Source organism: Sparus aurata, chromosome 9 (genome assembly GCF_900880675.1).
Source record: "Sparus aurata chromosome 9, fSpaAur1.1, whole genome shotgun sequence".
Taxonomy (NCBI): domain Eukaryota; kingdom Metazoa; phylum Chordata; class Actinopteri; order Spariformes; family Sparidae; genus Sparus; species Sparus aurata.
In genome coordinates this window covers 14143194-14159785 of record NC_044195.1, presented here as the reverse complement: position 1 = coordinate 14159785, position 16592 = coordinate 14143194, and the positions used below count along the sequence as shown (strand labels likewise).

General features: G+C 44.7%; 1 protein-coding gene across 9 annotated transcripts in view; it reads left to right on the top strand.

Annotated features, from left to right (window-relative positions):
* Positions 1–16592, top strand: part of sox1a (SRY-box transcription factor 1a) — an 82764-nt gene that overhangs the window by 54238 nt on the left and 11934 nt on the right. Inside the window, exon 4 of one of the 9 annotated variants that reach the window (XR_003985386.1) lies at positions 2986–3154. The exons of 5 other annotated variants lie outside the window; for them this stretch is intronic. Coding sequence is in view for 2 of the 4 variants with exons in the window: in XM_030429294.1 (XP_030285154.1) it covers positions 15704–16546 (843 nt within the window). In the remaining 2 variants the exon portion in view is untranslated. Of the gene's footprint in view, positions 1–2985; positions 3155–12017; positions 12292–14507; positions 16547–16592 lie in introns of those variants that run through there. 3 more of the 9 variants (XR_003985390.1, XM_030429294.1, XM_030429295.1) reach the window with 3 other exon arrangements.

Sequence of the window (16592 nt, the reverse complement as noted above, 5' to 3'; positions counted from 1 at the left end):
AGGTTGGGGGGGTGCGTCAGATGAGTGAGGGAGGAAAAGGGATTGGTAGTGGTGAGGCTCTCTCCACTCTGTATTTATTAGCCCTCTCTCTCTCTCTCTCTCTCTGTCTCTCTCTCTCTCTCTCTCTCTCTCTCTCTCTCTCTCTCTCTCTCTCTCTCTCTCTCTCTCTCTCTCTCTATCCCCTTTGCCCCCCCCCACCCCCCCACCCACCCACCCACCCACCCCCCCACCCACGACACCTGGCGAAAAATGATTCATTAATTCAAAAAGCAGCATTTTTGAAAGCCGTATTTCAAAGGCTTCGACAGGAAAGAGAGAGGAGCTAAGTGGGGTAGGGGGAGCCGGGAGAGCTGAGCGAACAGGAGGAGGAGGAGGGGGAGGAGGAGAGGGCAGGGGCAGGCAGAGCCAAGGTGTTTGAAGGGGCAGAGTACACTTCAAGTTTCTGTCACGCCAAAGATCAAGCTGGGGGGGGGGGGGAGGCGGGAGGGAACAAGGGGATGGTAGATGTACGGGGGTTTTACTGCAAATTTTGTTGGCTCGTGCTCGCTGGATCTCTTTACAGGTGTCTTTCATTTAGCAGTAAAATTGTTATTTAGAGTTTGTGCCACCTTTACTTCAATGCAACATACGTATGGTGGCATAAATTACCATTTTGGTCATTAATGCTTAATATTAAACACCTTACTATCCAAACACCTGTTGGCAAAATCAGAATATCCTTCCAAGTCGCTGTGGCTACAACGCACCGACTAACACACACACATTTCTACACACAAACGGTAAACACCAACAGCGGGATCGTGTGTCAGCCACTCCCAGTCTGGCTGAATCTTTCATACGGCTGCAGATGATGTGGTTAATTATAGATGGCAGGACAAGCCAGGATCCTTAGCCTCAATTAGACGGGGCCACAGGGTTACTGACCTGCACAACGACTGTCAGTGCCTATTACACACTACACATGGCCAGTGACAGCGAGAGGGGCTGGGGGTGGAGGGCAGGGCTGGGTTACAAGGGCTACTACTGTATTCTTTTCTTTCCCAGGCAAAAAGCGACAAGCACACACACACACACACAAACACACGCAATCAGAAACACAGTTGTTTCAAGCACGCCGAGTTTGTAATCAGTGGAATTAATCAAATTATTATCTTATTACTGGTGCCTGATTGTGTGTGTCTGTGTGTCACGTCTGTTCTCTCACTTCTGGGGTTTCACAGCTTTGTTACGGGTCGTTTCTGTCTGATCAGTGTGGTCAGACTCTAATTTCAAACAAATTATTGAAATTTGTGCATTACATGGATCGTATGTTTTTATTATTTTTGTCATTACATTCAAATGTATGTGCTAGTAAAATTTAGCCCCAAAATTTCATCCAGCTTTGTCCCACTAGTATTTTCTGGTGGTCAGTTTCTATTATAGACAAACGATTTAATAAACTAACTTTTTGTCTGGTTGTTACTTGTGACTCTGAGGAAAATGGAAACAATCGACTCCGTCTTTGTGACAGCAGCACCAACAATAATACCATTTGGAAACACTGAGGGGAACAGTTGCTTATTGCCACTTGAAGTAAGGTTTAGAGACAAAAACAGCTTAGGTTTAAGGTTAGGACAAGAGTACAGGGTTTTGGTTAAAGGAAAAAACTAAAAAGTTACTTGTTTAAGCGAGACTTCAACACAAAATGAAACACATTTTATTCTCACTTGTGGTGCTTTTTCATCCATCTAGATTGGTTTAGTGTGAGTGTACAAGTGTTTGGAGATATTGGCCTTACAGATGTCTTCCTTCTCTTCAAATATTGGAATTAGGTGGCACTTGGCTTGAGGTGCTGAAAGCACCAAAAAGATATGTTTAAAAAAGTCAACAGCAATGTCCCTTCCAATCTATACAGCCACTTCTCTACCAGAGTTTGTAGTTTTATAACTCCTCGTGACTTCTAGCTTTGCTCCTGACATTTATAATTAGAATGCCAGAGGGCTTGAATATGTACATATTTTTTGTGCCGCTGTCATTTCGGACAGTCTCCAGTGTTCCTTTGGTTCAGGGGCTGATTACAGGTGCACTCACTTTTAGTTTTACCTGCAAATGAAGAGCTTTGGATAATCTGATTAACCTACTGTCCTGTTTACAACCTAAATGATCATCTGACACTTTTCTTTTCTTTCCTACTGGATGTCTTTGATATTCTTCTGAGAAATTAACCACAAGCACAATGAAATGTTGATATTGTGTTAATAATACAAATAAAATAGTAGTTTGTGGGGTTTCCTTTTCACTAGTAACTGAGTGTAACTGTTCTTTTTGTCAGCTTTTTTATACAGTTGGTTACAGACTTTCTCCGCACCTCCTAACAATCGTATTTTGAGGGTAATTCATTTGCAATAAACGAGGAAAAACACTCAAGTTTCTATAGATATTCTGATATTATTGCTATTGTGAATTTCCCTAGCCAAGATTATGGTGTAGTGAAAATCTGATGTCATGACAGACCCAGTTCCTTCCGTGCAAAATCCCAAATCTAAAGTCCAATAAAGGTAAAAGAAAAAGGGTAATTCCATGCATTACCAACAAACGATATAACTTAAGAACGTTTTGTATTATTGTCAAAACTTACTGAGACTGATTTTACTCTTTATTTACTGTATAACCCCACGTTGTGATTTCTAACCGTGTCACCCGCAGCTTGGCACAGTGCATTGATATTTGCCGTGTTTTTCTCACGGAGGTAGCTGTTGGTGTAGTATGTCCCATTCCCAGGGTGTCTCTCGTAATACTGTCTCTGGGAACAAAACCAGGCAAATAGCCCTGAAATCTATCATATAATGATCCAGCCCTAATGACTATGGCTTCAGGAATAGGACAGTCCTTGAGTTAATCACTGCTGTCTACCTTAAAGTCTGTATCTTGTAATTACCATGTCCTCCTTGCCCCCTGTCTGTTCTGTAGTCCACTTTATCCCTCTATCTACTATCTGCTGCACAGGAACAAGGTTTCAGAGCGATGATAACTTTTCGAGAGGATGAGAGGATGCACCATCAAAACTGCAGTTCAGGCCACGTCCTTGCACATCCAGCCTGCCTCTCTGCCCCCTATCCACCTGCTCCTCTCTCCCTGCTGCCTTACCTGTACTCACCTGTGTCTGTCTGTGCAGGTGAGTGAGAGCCAAGCCCCCTTTGGGACCTGCTGATTAGGGTATTAAAAATAAATGGGCTCAGTTTAGGGGGGGTTTGGTGGCACGGTGGTATATATTTCTGTTAATTTTTCTGCCCCCCCTCCTCCCTCTCTCTCTCCTATGTAGTGACTGATCTGGCAGAATATGATAGCATGGGCTGTCACGGCAATAATTAGGCCTATTTTCCGTGAGGTCATCTTACAGGGACGCTGGGCGGCTGTGGTTCACACACAGGGTGCTCTGTGCTGCTCCTGCCCCAGAGCCCCCAGGATATGATCGTCCACACAGGGCAACAAAGAATCACTCCGCAGCAAATGAACGAAACATAAAACACCTACAATCTGATATGGACTGTGGTTCCCAACGCTTTATACGCTGGGAGAGTTTGCCTCGCTGGGCTTTCACAGCTCCGAATCAAGCAGGCTTTTATCAAACTGTGTCCCGTCTAAAATATTAAACAAGATCTGAAGGAGGATTAAGTTGTCAAGGGAATTACCTGTGATGGATTTCAAAGGGAGAGCCCCATTTCTGTTTGTTTTCTGCACCAAGGTCGAGTAATTGATGTGAAAACTTTAAGTCTAAATAAAACCGTCAAGTGTGAGGTAGACATGAGGGTATTTGGTGCTGCTAGCAGAAAGCCAACAGTGCCAAGTCAGAGCGCAACATATTTCAGCTCCATTCAGAACACTCCCTGGTTGGGTCAACAGCTGCAGGCTAGAATTAGAAATCAATTATTCAGCTTCGACAAGCTCATTAAGTCTCTGAATAGGATTTTCTGTTCTGAGTCTGCCTGCTCATTTCTCCTAGCTTGCAGTTTCTAATTAGTATTTCTTTTCTCTTTAAAGTTTGATGGGAGTTTGGGTAAAAAAAAAAAAAAAACGTGGGCACTGACTTAACACTCGCAGGCCCGCTGGCTTCTCTGAACAGTATCATTATCTGTAGGAGAGGCTGTATCGGTACATTGGAAGACCACTGAGGTTGTTTGCTTTCAGTTTGGGCGCCGTCTAATGATTGGAGTCATCAGGCTAAATTAGGCATTAATAATCAAAGGAGTGTAATCTGGGTAAATTAAGCATTAATAATCAAAGGATGACTAGAAATTATCGCACACACAGTAAATGAAGCGGCACTAATCAGCGGGAAGGAAAGAGGGCACGAGGCCGACAAAGTATTTTGAGACAGAAAATGGAGTGATGTGTACAGGAAGATGCATTAATAATCAGCTCCCCACTGAAGGACTACTCCGCGCTGACATGATTGATGTTGTCATAGAAACTTCCATCCGCCCCACTCAATGGCATCCTTCAAGTGAAGCCAGACATAAGCTTGCATTTCATGATGTCGCCTACTGTTGCCTACATCACCTACAGTGCAAGAAGGCTTATTAGCAAAAACCCATTCCATCCTTCTCTCTCTCTCTCTCTCTCTCTCTCTCTCTCTCTCTCTCTCTCTCTCTCTCTCTCTCTCTCTCTCTCTCTCTTTCTCTGTCTCTCTCTCTCTCTCTCTCTCTCCTTCTCTCTGCCTCCCCACCCTGCCTCCTCCCATCCCTCCCTCTCTCTCCCTCCTCTCTCTCCCTCTCTTCCTCTCCTCTCCACATTGTGTCTGTCTATCTGATCCCGTGGCCTTTTGTTGCGCTATGAAAGGCCTGATGCCACACTCATTATTTTCTCCTTTATCTCTCTCCCCACTGCTCTGATTAGAACAGTCGCCCCTGACAGACGCCCTCAGCCAGCTCCTATCCATTACAGTGTGTGTGTGTGTGTGTGTGTAGGAGAGAGACGTGAGGCTACTACCTATATAAATCCTAAGTGTTTTAAGCGCAGTAAATGTCTGTGTTATTATAAAGGAGCAGAGGAAAACACAGAAATTGCACAAAGGGTAAGATGTGAGTGGAAAATGAGGTGCGTTTTGATTATTTTCAGGTAAAATTGCATCGCCTCACATGCACACATCTCACACACACACACACACTCACATTCACACACCATGGGAAAACTGACTTGCTCAAGCCAAGTTTTCTGTTCGGGCTTTTGTGTTTTGGTGCGGCAAAGTTGGAAGGCTCTGAATTCTGAATGCTATTACGCTGGAAGAGAAAAAAAGACAGCCATACGAATATTTCACAGCCTGATGTGTACATGCATTTGCATTTGGATCAATAGACCTTTACATCCATAATTCTTCCTTTTCCCTTGTGTAGTGAAAACACCTTAACACGAGTGTGTCACTCAGCAAATGGAAGCTAATGCTGTCTGTTATTTCACCGCTGATTCTGTTAGTTTCTCTGCTGATGTATGGCCCTTCAAAGGAGGAAATTCACAAAGTGTCACCCTTACAGCATCATATTGTAATATAAGGTGTCACATATACAAAGTGTGCAGAAAAGCAGCGGGGAGCATTTAATACATCAGTCGCTAATCTCCAATAAGCTGTTTATTACAGTTAAAGATTTAATTTATGCATAAATCAGTCACACTGAATTATGGGAAACACTTTTAAATATTTACAGATACATGTAAAACAGAACAAAAAGCCCTTTTACACATATATTATTTCCTCACTGGCGCTCTCCCTCCGCAGTCTGAATATGTCATTTGCTTTTAAATTGCATTATCATGCAGAATGAAGCAGAAATTTGATGAAACTCAGATGGATTCACCTGAGTTAATGGAATATGGGTTTAAGAGGGAACTAATTATCCCAGTTTAGCAGCGAGAGAATGTATTTCTCTGGAAGGCCCGATTCTGAATGTAAACATTAATGGCCTCCTTGATTAGCATAAGAATCGCGCATTATTTTCCTGCTCACTCTGCGTCCTATTGGATATGCATCTGTGCTGTTCCAGACACACACACACACACACACACACACACACGCGAGCACACGCACACACACACACACACACACACGAGCACACGCACACACACACACACACACACACACACACACAAGCCGGACTACAAGCCTTAATACACTTATTACCTGCCTTATCTACTAATGATGCCATTTCGGTCTTTATTGTTTTGTTAATCCATAAAATTCATTTCTCCAATCAAATTACAGTTTTAAGGCCCAATAGCATTAGTGGAAGCTGCTTCTTTTTTGCACAGGCAAAGACAAAAACAAACAACTCGAGCTCCAACTGTTGAGGTAAAGGACAATGTCTAATATAAGGTACAAGTGAAGAGGCTGACTCATTGTGATGGCAATGCTCTCTTTAGGGACCGTTTATGTGTGAAACACAGCAGAGAAACAGGCCATTGCCGTGTAAACAAAGGGGAAATGGAGAGGAAGATAAGGGTGTTCAAGGAGAAGAGGAATCCTGGGACCCAGGTGAAGAGTTAAATTAAGAAAAGGAGCCGACGAGGAGAGTTAAAGGGCAGGTGAGGAAGGGAGGCTTTGACTTGGGGCCTCCCGGGGACGATGACCTTATTTCAAATTCTGGGTGAGGGACTACAGTTAGGCAACTGAGGAGACACACGCACACACACATGCACACACTCAAAACACACTTTCAAGGCTGAGTTCAGGAATAGAGAGCCCCCCCCCCCCCGAAGTCCTGCAGCTCCCTCAAAGGCCAAGCTGCTGCCATTGTCGTTAGTACAGCTACATAATAGGTTACAGCGTACATTATTCCTCCGGGGTTCAACTCCACATCCTAGGAACTAAATCCATCTTTAACTTGGAATGCATAAGCTGTTGCTTTTCGTGTTTGATCACTGGGTTGCTCAGTGTGCCACCCATCCGTGTGTAAATCGTAGATATTCGGTATGAGACCTTTGCCTTAGTGAGTTTATGAGCACAGTGTAACTACACTGGGATGGCTGTGTAGTAGGAGCATTTGCATGGTTCACAGTTAGCCAGCTAGCCCCAGTTTGCCCGATATCCTTAACTGTGTGGAAGAATGTGTTTAAACTCCAGAGAAAGAAAGTGATCTGGTTTGGTTTTGTATTGTTTTATAATGTCTTCACATTATTTTTGATGTATTGGAATCGTACTTTTGTTTTTACATATCAAAAAAGGAACTGCCTGCCTGTCAATCATTAGTGTCCAGATTTTCAATCGAAAGCCTGTCGCCCAGGTTGTTCTCTTGAAGCCGGCCCAGTTGTCCAAAGAGTGGCACCACCTGCTCTTCAATGTAGCATTACTGGCTGCAGGAATCTTGAGAAGACCGTGACACTTTTAAGAAGCCTTTAACAAAAGTACTGTTAGTCTTGAATTAAAACTGAGAAGGAAATGGGACTGACATGTATTTATGCCACACTAATTTCAAAATGTAGCTAGTAATCCTGCTGTTGTTAATTAATTTCTGCTTTCGTTGATCATGATCTCGGAGTGTCAAAACTCTACTCTAAGTTAAAGGAACTCAGCTCTGGTTTCATGCCAGAAATACTTGTCCCGTAGACATTCAAGTAAAAGTAATCTAGATTTCTCTTCCCCTGGGACGGAGGCAGTGTGGAGGACTCATTCTCCCTTTACACAGCTCTCACTCTTCATTTCTGCACAACATTTGTTTCCTGTCATCCACCGCCCCTACCTTTAACTTGACTCTGTCACTCTGTTTAGCTGCCGCCACTGCAATTTGGCGCTGAAAAGTATAGAAACATGCATCAACAGCTGAATGGGCTGCAGAGTGCATCACTGCCAACAAGGTCTAAGGTGGCCAAAGTGGTTAAGTTGGAGCCTGTCGAACTGCCTTCCTCCCTCACAGTCATTCTGTCGTCTGCCTCCACTGAACCACCCAGCTGATCAAACCTCCCTAATTCCCATCCATTTCTTGCCTTGTCGGTCTCTATATGTGGACAGTGTCCAACATGACAGATTTCACTATCATCAAAGAAACATTTTCCATTAATGGGCCCTGACCTTGTCTGACTACTGTACTTAAAAACCTTCTCTGCTGCTTGGCGCACTTTCCCCCCTAATCACTCCCCTCACTCCTTGACACACACCCCCCCCAGCCAACTTTCCATTTCACCTCCTCTCCTCACTGTAATCTCCAGATTTTTTTTTCCCTCCTCCATAAATTTTCTGCTCCTCTCACCTTGCAAGAACCCCCCTCTGTTGTTTGTGGGGGCTTGCCTGATAGCCATTAGTGTTACACCCTATTACATCAGTAATGACTGACTGTGAGCTCTAATTAGAGATGTGTTAGGGAGAGCTGACTTGCCCCCCCCCCCCCCCTTCCTTTCCGCAGAGCTGTTACCGTGACTCCATCGCTGTGGCGACACCATTAGCACAGCACCTCTAAGAGTTGCAAGTCCTGACTGTTAAAACCATTACATTCATTACAGACCAATCAGAGGGGAAGGTGTTATGGCTAATTGATAAGCTGAACAATGCATAAAATCTTGTCTCTAATTGCCCTGCGGGAAAAGGAGAAAGTGCCCTGGGAGAAAGAGACAGTGAGAGAGTGAGAGTAGGGAAGCGACTCGCGTGCTAATTTCAAAATCTGATATTTTTCCACTCGAATAATTTAGGCTTACAATATGTCTTCATCCAAACGTGCTGTAGATTCCCCCCCCCCCTCCCCCCTTTCTCGAATAATGGGATGTTTCTTCTGGGTTTGTCATCTGTGATAAGATGATTATCTGAAAGGTCCGTGGCACATTGTGAAGAGAGTCTCGCCTTCTCTGCTGGAGTAGGTAATCCTGGGTAATAGCATTATGGACACAGTGTTTTCCTAAAGCCCATGATTATCCACTGCTGTTTGCCGTGGGATTGACATTGGCCTCCCTGGTCCCTCTCTCCCTCTCCCTCTCTCTTTCTGTTTTTTTTTTGTTGTTTTTTTTTCATACTCTCTTTTTCACTTGTTCGTGTCATCCTGTCTCTGACTCACCACTCCATCAAGCCCTTATATGCTCTTCTCTTGCAATTCTACCGAGAGAAGATGAAAATAGAGCACATGGAGCAACAAAAGAACAAATTGCTTGTAGACAAGTGTGCCCCAGATTTGAATGGCATGTTATGTTCTTTCTGTCAAAAAATCGCACTTTCAGTTTGTCAGTTTGGGGTTACCATCCTGCTTTAAAACTCAATAAGGACACTGCAGTGTGCTATTTACTAAAATATGTTAGCAAATCCTATATATAAACCAGTTTAGGCATTTATAACTAATAAGAGTCTCAACACTGGATGTCATTTAACCACCGATTTGATTTTGCACTTTAACCTATTACCTATACAAAGTGTCACATGTGAACTAAAGTTTAACAAGTGTGGAAAAACTGATATTACAAGTGAACTGAAAATTTCAAGAGTAAGCGTTTGACGTTTTCTAGATATGAATGAAGATTTACACACTTGTGAATTACATGCATTCACATGTGTTAAGATGTGTTAACAATTTGTAACATGACAAAACAAGAATGAACTGACAAAAGTTTGTTTTTTTCACAATTTCACTTGTGATATTTACAATTTCCATATTTTTTAATAAGTGACCAGATAATTTTTTTTCTACACACAAACGTGGTACGTGAAATCATGTGAAATTTTCGTCTTCACATGTGAATTCCACATTCCACAATTTGCTTTTTTCCCATAAGATGAAAATTCCACCTGTGAAATTTACATTTTCACATGTGAATGGTATGAGTTTGTATGTGATTGGCATTTTTTCACATGTAGATTTGAATTTCCAAAGGTGTAAACAAAGCATGCAGGAGAAATGTGTTTCTTCACATTGGCTTTTTTTCATATGTGAACAAAAAAATGTTACATGTGAAATCAATACAATGTCACATGTAAGCTGGACATTTTCATTCCATACTGTATCTCCACATGTGGGAACATTGTCGTATAGCGCTTCACATTCTGTTGGCGCCCTGTTGCCGATGTCTTATATAACATGTTTTCATTTTGTGGTGAGCTAAAGACAATTCTTCCACTGTGATCTCTGTGAATATCATCCTATATTCTTTCCTATTTAGTTTAACTTACAGATATAGGCTGACACACATACCTGATTGCATCCTTTTTGTTTTATTCAAATGTGTACCTCAGTTTTGAGTACTGCATTCATTCTTAAAAGCTCATAAAGTACCAATACAGAAACATTCCCTGTGGGAGCACCAATCCTTCATCTTGATATGATGTGTGCGTTTTTTACCTCTTTGAGTGTTGTGTTATGGAGGTTTGTATGTTCGAGAGAGATCAAATGAACTGAGCTAAGACCTCTGCTTTTAGCCAATTGGCTCACTCTTCCCTCAACGCTTTTAGGCCTGACCTGGCCTTCCTCGCTCTCTCTTTCTCTCTCTCTCTCTCTCTCTTTCTCTCTCTCTCTCTGTCTCTCTCTCTCTCTCTCTCTCTCCCTCTCTCTCTCTGGCTGTCTTTCTTGTTTTATTCTCTCTTAACAATTTCAGCATTGCCTTTTACTTAGCTTTACCACTTTGTGTCAATCTCCTGCTTGCGTGGTTTATGTGTTGCACTTATTCGGTGCAGTAATCTCGCAGAGTGACAAAGTGATCTCTGGTGAATCATCTGAAAATTACAGGCTGCAGAGGATGTTTTAATCTGCAACGACCACAATGTTTTCCTCTGGGCGGTTAGTAAATGAAAAATTGGTTAACCATCAGTCTAGAATTTACCACATGACATTTTTCCGCCAGGGATTAATTGTTGTGATCTGAAGGGTGGGGACATCCTCCTGTGTAGTAAAATGTGTTCCCACTGTAAAATTTGAGATATTCGGAGGGAACGCAGGAACCAAATAACTGCCGTCCAGTTTATCTCAGCGTGTCATTAAACAACAATGAATGATCACTTTTGTAGTTAAAGCGTCACCAAGAGGCTGATTTGTTGCCACCCCTTGTTCCCTAAACAATAGAAGGCTGGGAAATTACTTTTATAGGAGCCACCAGTTGTTGTTTTTTTCCCACCTTGGCTCCAACAGTTAGCAGATGGAAGCGTGAAGCAGCACAGACACCTGCCAGCTACATCAGCTACAAGTCAGGGAGTGTGTCAGCTCTGGCAGCCGTGGAGCCAGGACGCTGCAACAGGCAGGCAGGCAGGGAGGGAAGGTGGGAGTCATTAACCAGGCGCTGCTCCTGTGTTTGCACAACAAATGGGACATGTGAGGGTTCGACTGAGAAGAAATGAAGCTCTGAGGTAATCAACACTGAGTTTGCAAGTAGATTGAACAGACTTGCGCGCGTGTGTGTGTGTCTTAAGCAGATGCTGACAGCACTGTGTCTCAAAACTGTGAACTTGTGTGCAAATAGGAAACCTTTCATGAGCCCAGCTGTGTCTTATAAAGTGTTATCCTTGTATCCAGTGTGTGTGTGTGTGTGTGTGTGTGTGTGTGTGTGTGTGTGTGTGTGTGTGTGTGTGTGTGTGTGCGCGCGCGCGCGCGCGCGCGCGTGTGTGTGTGTGTGTTAGAGAGCTGTCTGAGCCACATGCTTGCAAGCTGTGCAGCCTCCTATAAACTAAATCTAATTGGATGCTGTGGACTTCACAGTATGAAGCAATATTTGGTGATTGGAGGATCACATTGTTGGACACAGTGTATGTCCTGAGTAAAAACAGCCTCCAAAGTCAATATCCCTCCTCCTCCTCCTCCACCCTCCACCCTCCACCACCACCTCCACCTCCCTCTCCTCGCATCCTTTTCTGTTTCCAAGATCAGTAATGGGAGTCAGTATCCAGGAGGAGGCGATGGGGTTGCGGGGCTCCTCCTCAAGTCCTCGCCCCTCCTCCCCGAATGCGGCACAGCTGCCTTTCAGAACCCCGCCGCTCCAGCCCATTCATCCTGGAGAGCCAAAAAAAAAAAAAAAAAAGTGGCTATTTATTAGAATACTTGTTTTGTATTGTTCCGAGCCACACAAAAGACGCTTCATTATGTTAGAAGCAAGCCCCCTTTCGCAGAGAGAAACAATAACTTGGAATTGTCTTTTTTAGAGTGTATAATAAATGTCATTTCTTCTCGTCTCTGCCCCTCAGTGTGTGTTGAGTGGTGGGTTTGGGCACCGGGCATGGATGGCCTTGGCATTCGAGCGGCCAGATTGTAGTGGGAGTAGCGGTCTTACATGAAGCTTTGGAAGGGTTTAGGACGGCTTTAGGAGTATGGAGGGAGAAATCTGCCCACTTGGTCTGGAGTAGAGGGAACGAGGGGAACATGCGTAAGTCTGAATATGGCAATTCCGCACGCAAGAAAAGGATTTTTGATATAGGTTTTTAACCTGTAGATGCACCATTAATCTATATTTTGTGCGTAAAATCTATTTTTGTTGATGCGTTAGGTGGAATTAATGCATATTTTTAGGGAAATGCGATTGCGCATACTGAAACAAGTGTCTTTACTGGGAACGTCTGCGCTCTGCTGTGCAGATAATGTGTGTTTCTAGCCTCAGGCTGTGGTTTTATTTTGGGACATGTGAGATCCAGCAGGGCGCGCAGCTCTGTGGCTCGTGCTGCTGCTACCAGTTGCTCTCTAACCGACTCACTTAAATTTTTCTGAAGTGACATTATCGGCTACTGATCCGCTCGGTAGTGAGTGGTTATCGTGTGTGCCCATTTAATTCTGCCTGATTAACTTAAAAAAAAAAACTGCTGCATGCTGTAAATTATAGGAGTGTGTATTAAAGGCGGGATGGTTTTACGCAGCATTTAAGTGACATGGTTCTGTTTTTACGGGTGGGAGGGGTGAAAGAAGTTGGTGCTGATCGTCACATCTTTAGATTTTTTTTTTTTTTTTGCTCCATCTTTAGACTGAAGCTTGAACACAATCGCCTTCTCTTGCTTAACCCAGTTTGTGACCGGGTCACCCGCAGGTGATCACAGCTCGCAAATTCCATCCAGTTCCACGCGTGCTGGCTTGTGCGCACACACGCGGCCACTCACCGCACGCGGAAATTGCCATTGCGGCTTTACAGCTTTAGGAAAAAAAAAGGGGGGGGGGGGGGGGGGGGTAACCGAGATACAATCGGTGTGGAGTTTTATATTTCTGCGCGATGGACGCAGGAGTTTGCCGAGATTAAAAACCGCAATGACCCCCGTGGTGCGCGACCTGTACCTGTGTTCATCCACAATCATTCTCTTATTTATTTATGAATTAAGTTTATGGAGGGGGGGGAGAGAGATAACTGCTTTGACCCTTGGCCCCGCTGTCGTGCACCGTCCTCACAGTGCACGCTCCCTGTTGCAAAGGCCGCACACAAAGGAGCGGGAAGGTTTTTTTTTTCTTTTTCTTTAAAGGAGGTTTGTTAAAAGAGGAGTGACTGATGGGGGGCTGACAGAGAAAGTAAACAGGGGCCAGTGTAAAGGCTAATCCTCTGCAATCCTAAATCCACACTACAATGAAAAGAACATGATAATAGTAGTAGTAATAATAATAATAATAATAATAATAATAATAATAATAATAGTTTTTTATGATTATTTCCGCTCGATCCTTGAATCTACATCGTGTCAAGTCTCTCTCTCTCTATTTTTTGGATTTAGCTGTAATTAATCTACTTCGCCGAATTGCGTGACTTTAACATTGTGTGTAAATTGTAACTTGTATTGAGTAATAATTAATGTACGTTAAGGTATGGATCAATGCTTAAAAAAACGACTTTAAGAGGTGATTCGTTTAATTTTGAAAAAACAAAGACGTCGAAATCTAAATTAAAACCGGCTTGCATTTGATAAATAAAATGTGAATCCTCACTTTTTACGTCATGAAATATAGGATTTATATTTTTAATCGTGTTCCTTTCATCCACTTTAAAGCGCTCGGTGTTATTTTCGTGTATTAAAAGAAGCGTCACTGTGATTCGTCTTCATTCCTCTGTTTATTTGTTTGCTGGTGTGATTGGCTTCACTGGCAGCGGCCGCCCCGGAGCTCTCCGGGTTTCAGCATGATACTGTCATCTTCCTCGGGCCTTAAGCCACATGGCCCGGAACCACTGGAAACGTTTTATTGACCATTGTGATATCCCGTTAACCCCATTTACCAAAGACGCCTGGATCCATCCGAGTGATCCCGCTCCCTCGGGCCCTGAGCACAGGGGCTAGATCAAGCTTAGCTCCAATTAAAATAAAAGAGGAGGAAAAAAAGAAAAAGAAACAGAAAAAAAAACAGCAAAGAACGATGGAATGATTAAATCGTTAGTCTCGCCGCGGGAAGTGGTATTTCGTTTTCCCTTTCAATTAGAGGTTGATTGGGCTTTTCAGGGGAGGTCAGCTGTGAAATCTGAATTATATATGCGCGGGACCCGAGCGCGCATAGACCTGTTCCCTCCTCTCGCGGTTTGCGCACGGGTTTCCCTCGGATATTTATTAAGGCCCGTAAAGTGTATCAGTCCACTAAAAAACATGACAACAGCAGCGGTTTACATTTCCAGCTGCACACACACACACAAACAAACACAAACACACACGGACATGACCAGGACGCGTTCAGCACCACCAGCAGACGGCGATCACGGCGCGTTGCCTCGCCAATTTCACGTCATTACATGGCTATCCATCCTCAGGGGCTTCTCCTCTTAGACCAACAGTTTTTATTTATTTATTTATTTTTTTTGTTGTATTTATCTTTTTAACAAATCTCTCTCGCGTCATCTTCCGCGGCGAGTGCGTGTAATTCCTCTCTCTGACGCCTGCTATTTATTACATACCTTAATTACATGCCTGCAGGGAGCGAGGGAGAGAGAGGAGGAGAATGGATTTTGAGACGCCGGTTGAGCGTCAAGTCGTGGCTGTGGTTTACTTTTAGCGCGTGAGGCACAGAAGGACCCAAAGGCCTCCGGGACGCGCAGTGAATCTGAGAATAAAACGTGTTAAAGACGGGGAGGAAACGTTCTGATCTCCAAGCTCAAACATAAAGAGAAAGTGGAGGGTGAAAAATGATTTGAGCCCAACTTTTACTGACGCCAGGGAATTTTAAAGCTGCTTGATATGGAAGCTTTAAAAGAAAAAAAAAAGATATCAAGCAACCATACCCATAAAATGTGTTAAGATGTTTGACTCATCGTAATCACAGACTGCACCCACCTTTTGGCCGCTCCATCACCGCTAACAAATCTTAGTTATTTTTGTTTCGCTCAAGTCTCTGAGAGCGTGTTTGGAAATTTCAAATGCCTTGTGCTATTTGTGGGATTGACCCTCCTTTTTCTGCCTCCTCCTTCTCCTCCTCCTCCTCCGGTGTGTTCTTCCTCTATGGTCCTCTAGTCACCTGACCAAACGACATGCAAATCACTCTGCTGCTGGAGCCTCATTGGCCGCTTGTGGCTCATTTAACCGCTGTCAGTGCGCATCATATGGCCGCCGCTTTAACCAACTTCTCAACTCCGACAGGGAAAGTGGCTCCAATGCGCATTCTATCACAGTGGATGTGAACCAACGCAGGCGAAGACAGGGTGAAAACTGGTTGGAGAACATTTTACATCCCCTTTCGGATTAATTTTGATCTCGTACTGATTCATCCGGGCTTAGAATCTTAATTTTCTAAGCCAGTCGTCCTGTGCGCACCCGATCTCGTGCGCTCGAGCTATCTCGAAATAGACTTTTTTTTCTCTGTTGGCGGCGAAGTTTAAAACCAGGTGAATGTATAGCATGATGATGGAAACTGACCTCCATTCCCCCGGCCCCCAAACGAACACTACCACGGGTCAAACGGGGCCGAACAGTGGGTCCAAAGCGAACCAGGAGCGGGTGAAGAGACCGATGAACGCGTTCATGGTGTGGTCCCGTGGGCAGCGGAGAAAGATGGCACAGGAGAACCCCAAAATGCACAACTCGGAGATCAGCAAACGGCTGGGCGCCGAGTGGAAGGTGATGTCCGAGGCTGAGAAGCGCCCTTTCATCGACGAGGCGAAGCGGTTGCGAGCCATGCACATGAAGGAGCATCCGGATTACAAGTACCGGCCCAGACGGAAGACCAAGACGCTGCTGAAAAAGGACAAATATTCCCTCGCCGGTGGACTGCTTTCTGGGCCCAGTGGGGGCGGTGGAGTTGGTTTAGGAGTCGGAATGGGTTCATCCGGGGTCGGACAGAGGTTAGAGAGCCCCGGGGGTCACGGAGGCTCCGCCAGCTCCGGCTACGCGCACATGAACGGCTGGGCGAACGGTGCGTACTCGGGGCAGGTGGCTGCTGCCGCGGCGGCCGCAGCGATGATGCAGGAGGCTCAGCTCGCCTACAGCCAGCACCCGGGGAGCGGAGCGCACCACCACCACCACTCACACCACCATCACTCACACAACCCCCAGCCGATGCACCGCTACGACATGACAGCCCTGCAGTACAGCCCCATCTCAAACTCTCAGAGCTACATGAACGCTTCTCCATCCGGCTACGGCGGGATCACCTACACGCAGCACCAGGGCTCCGGCGTCTCCTCCTCGGCTGCCATGGGGACGTTAGGGTCGCTTGTGAAGTCGGAGCCGAGTGTAAGCCCTCCCGTCAGCAGCACACACTCACGGGGTCCTTGCCCCG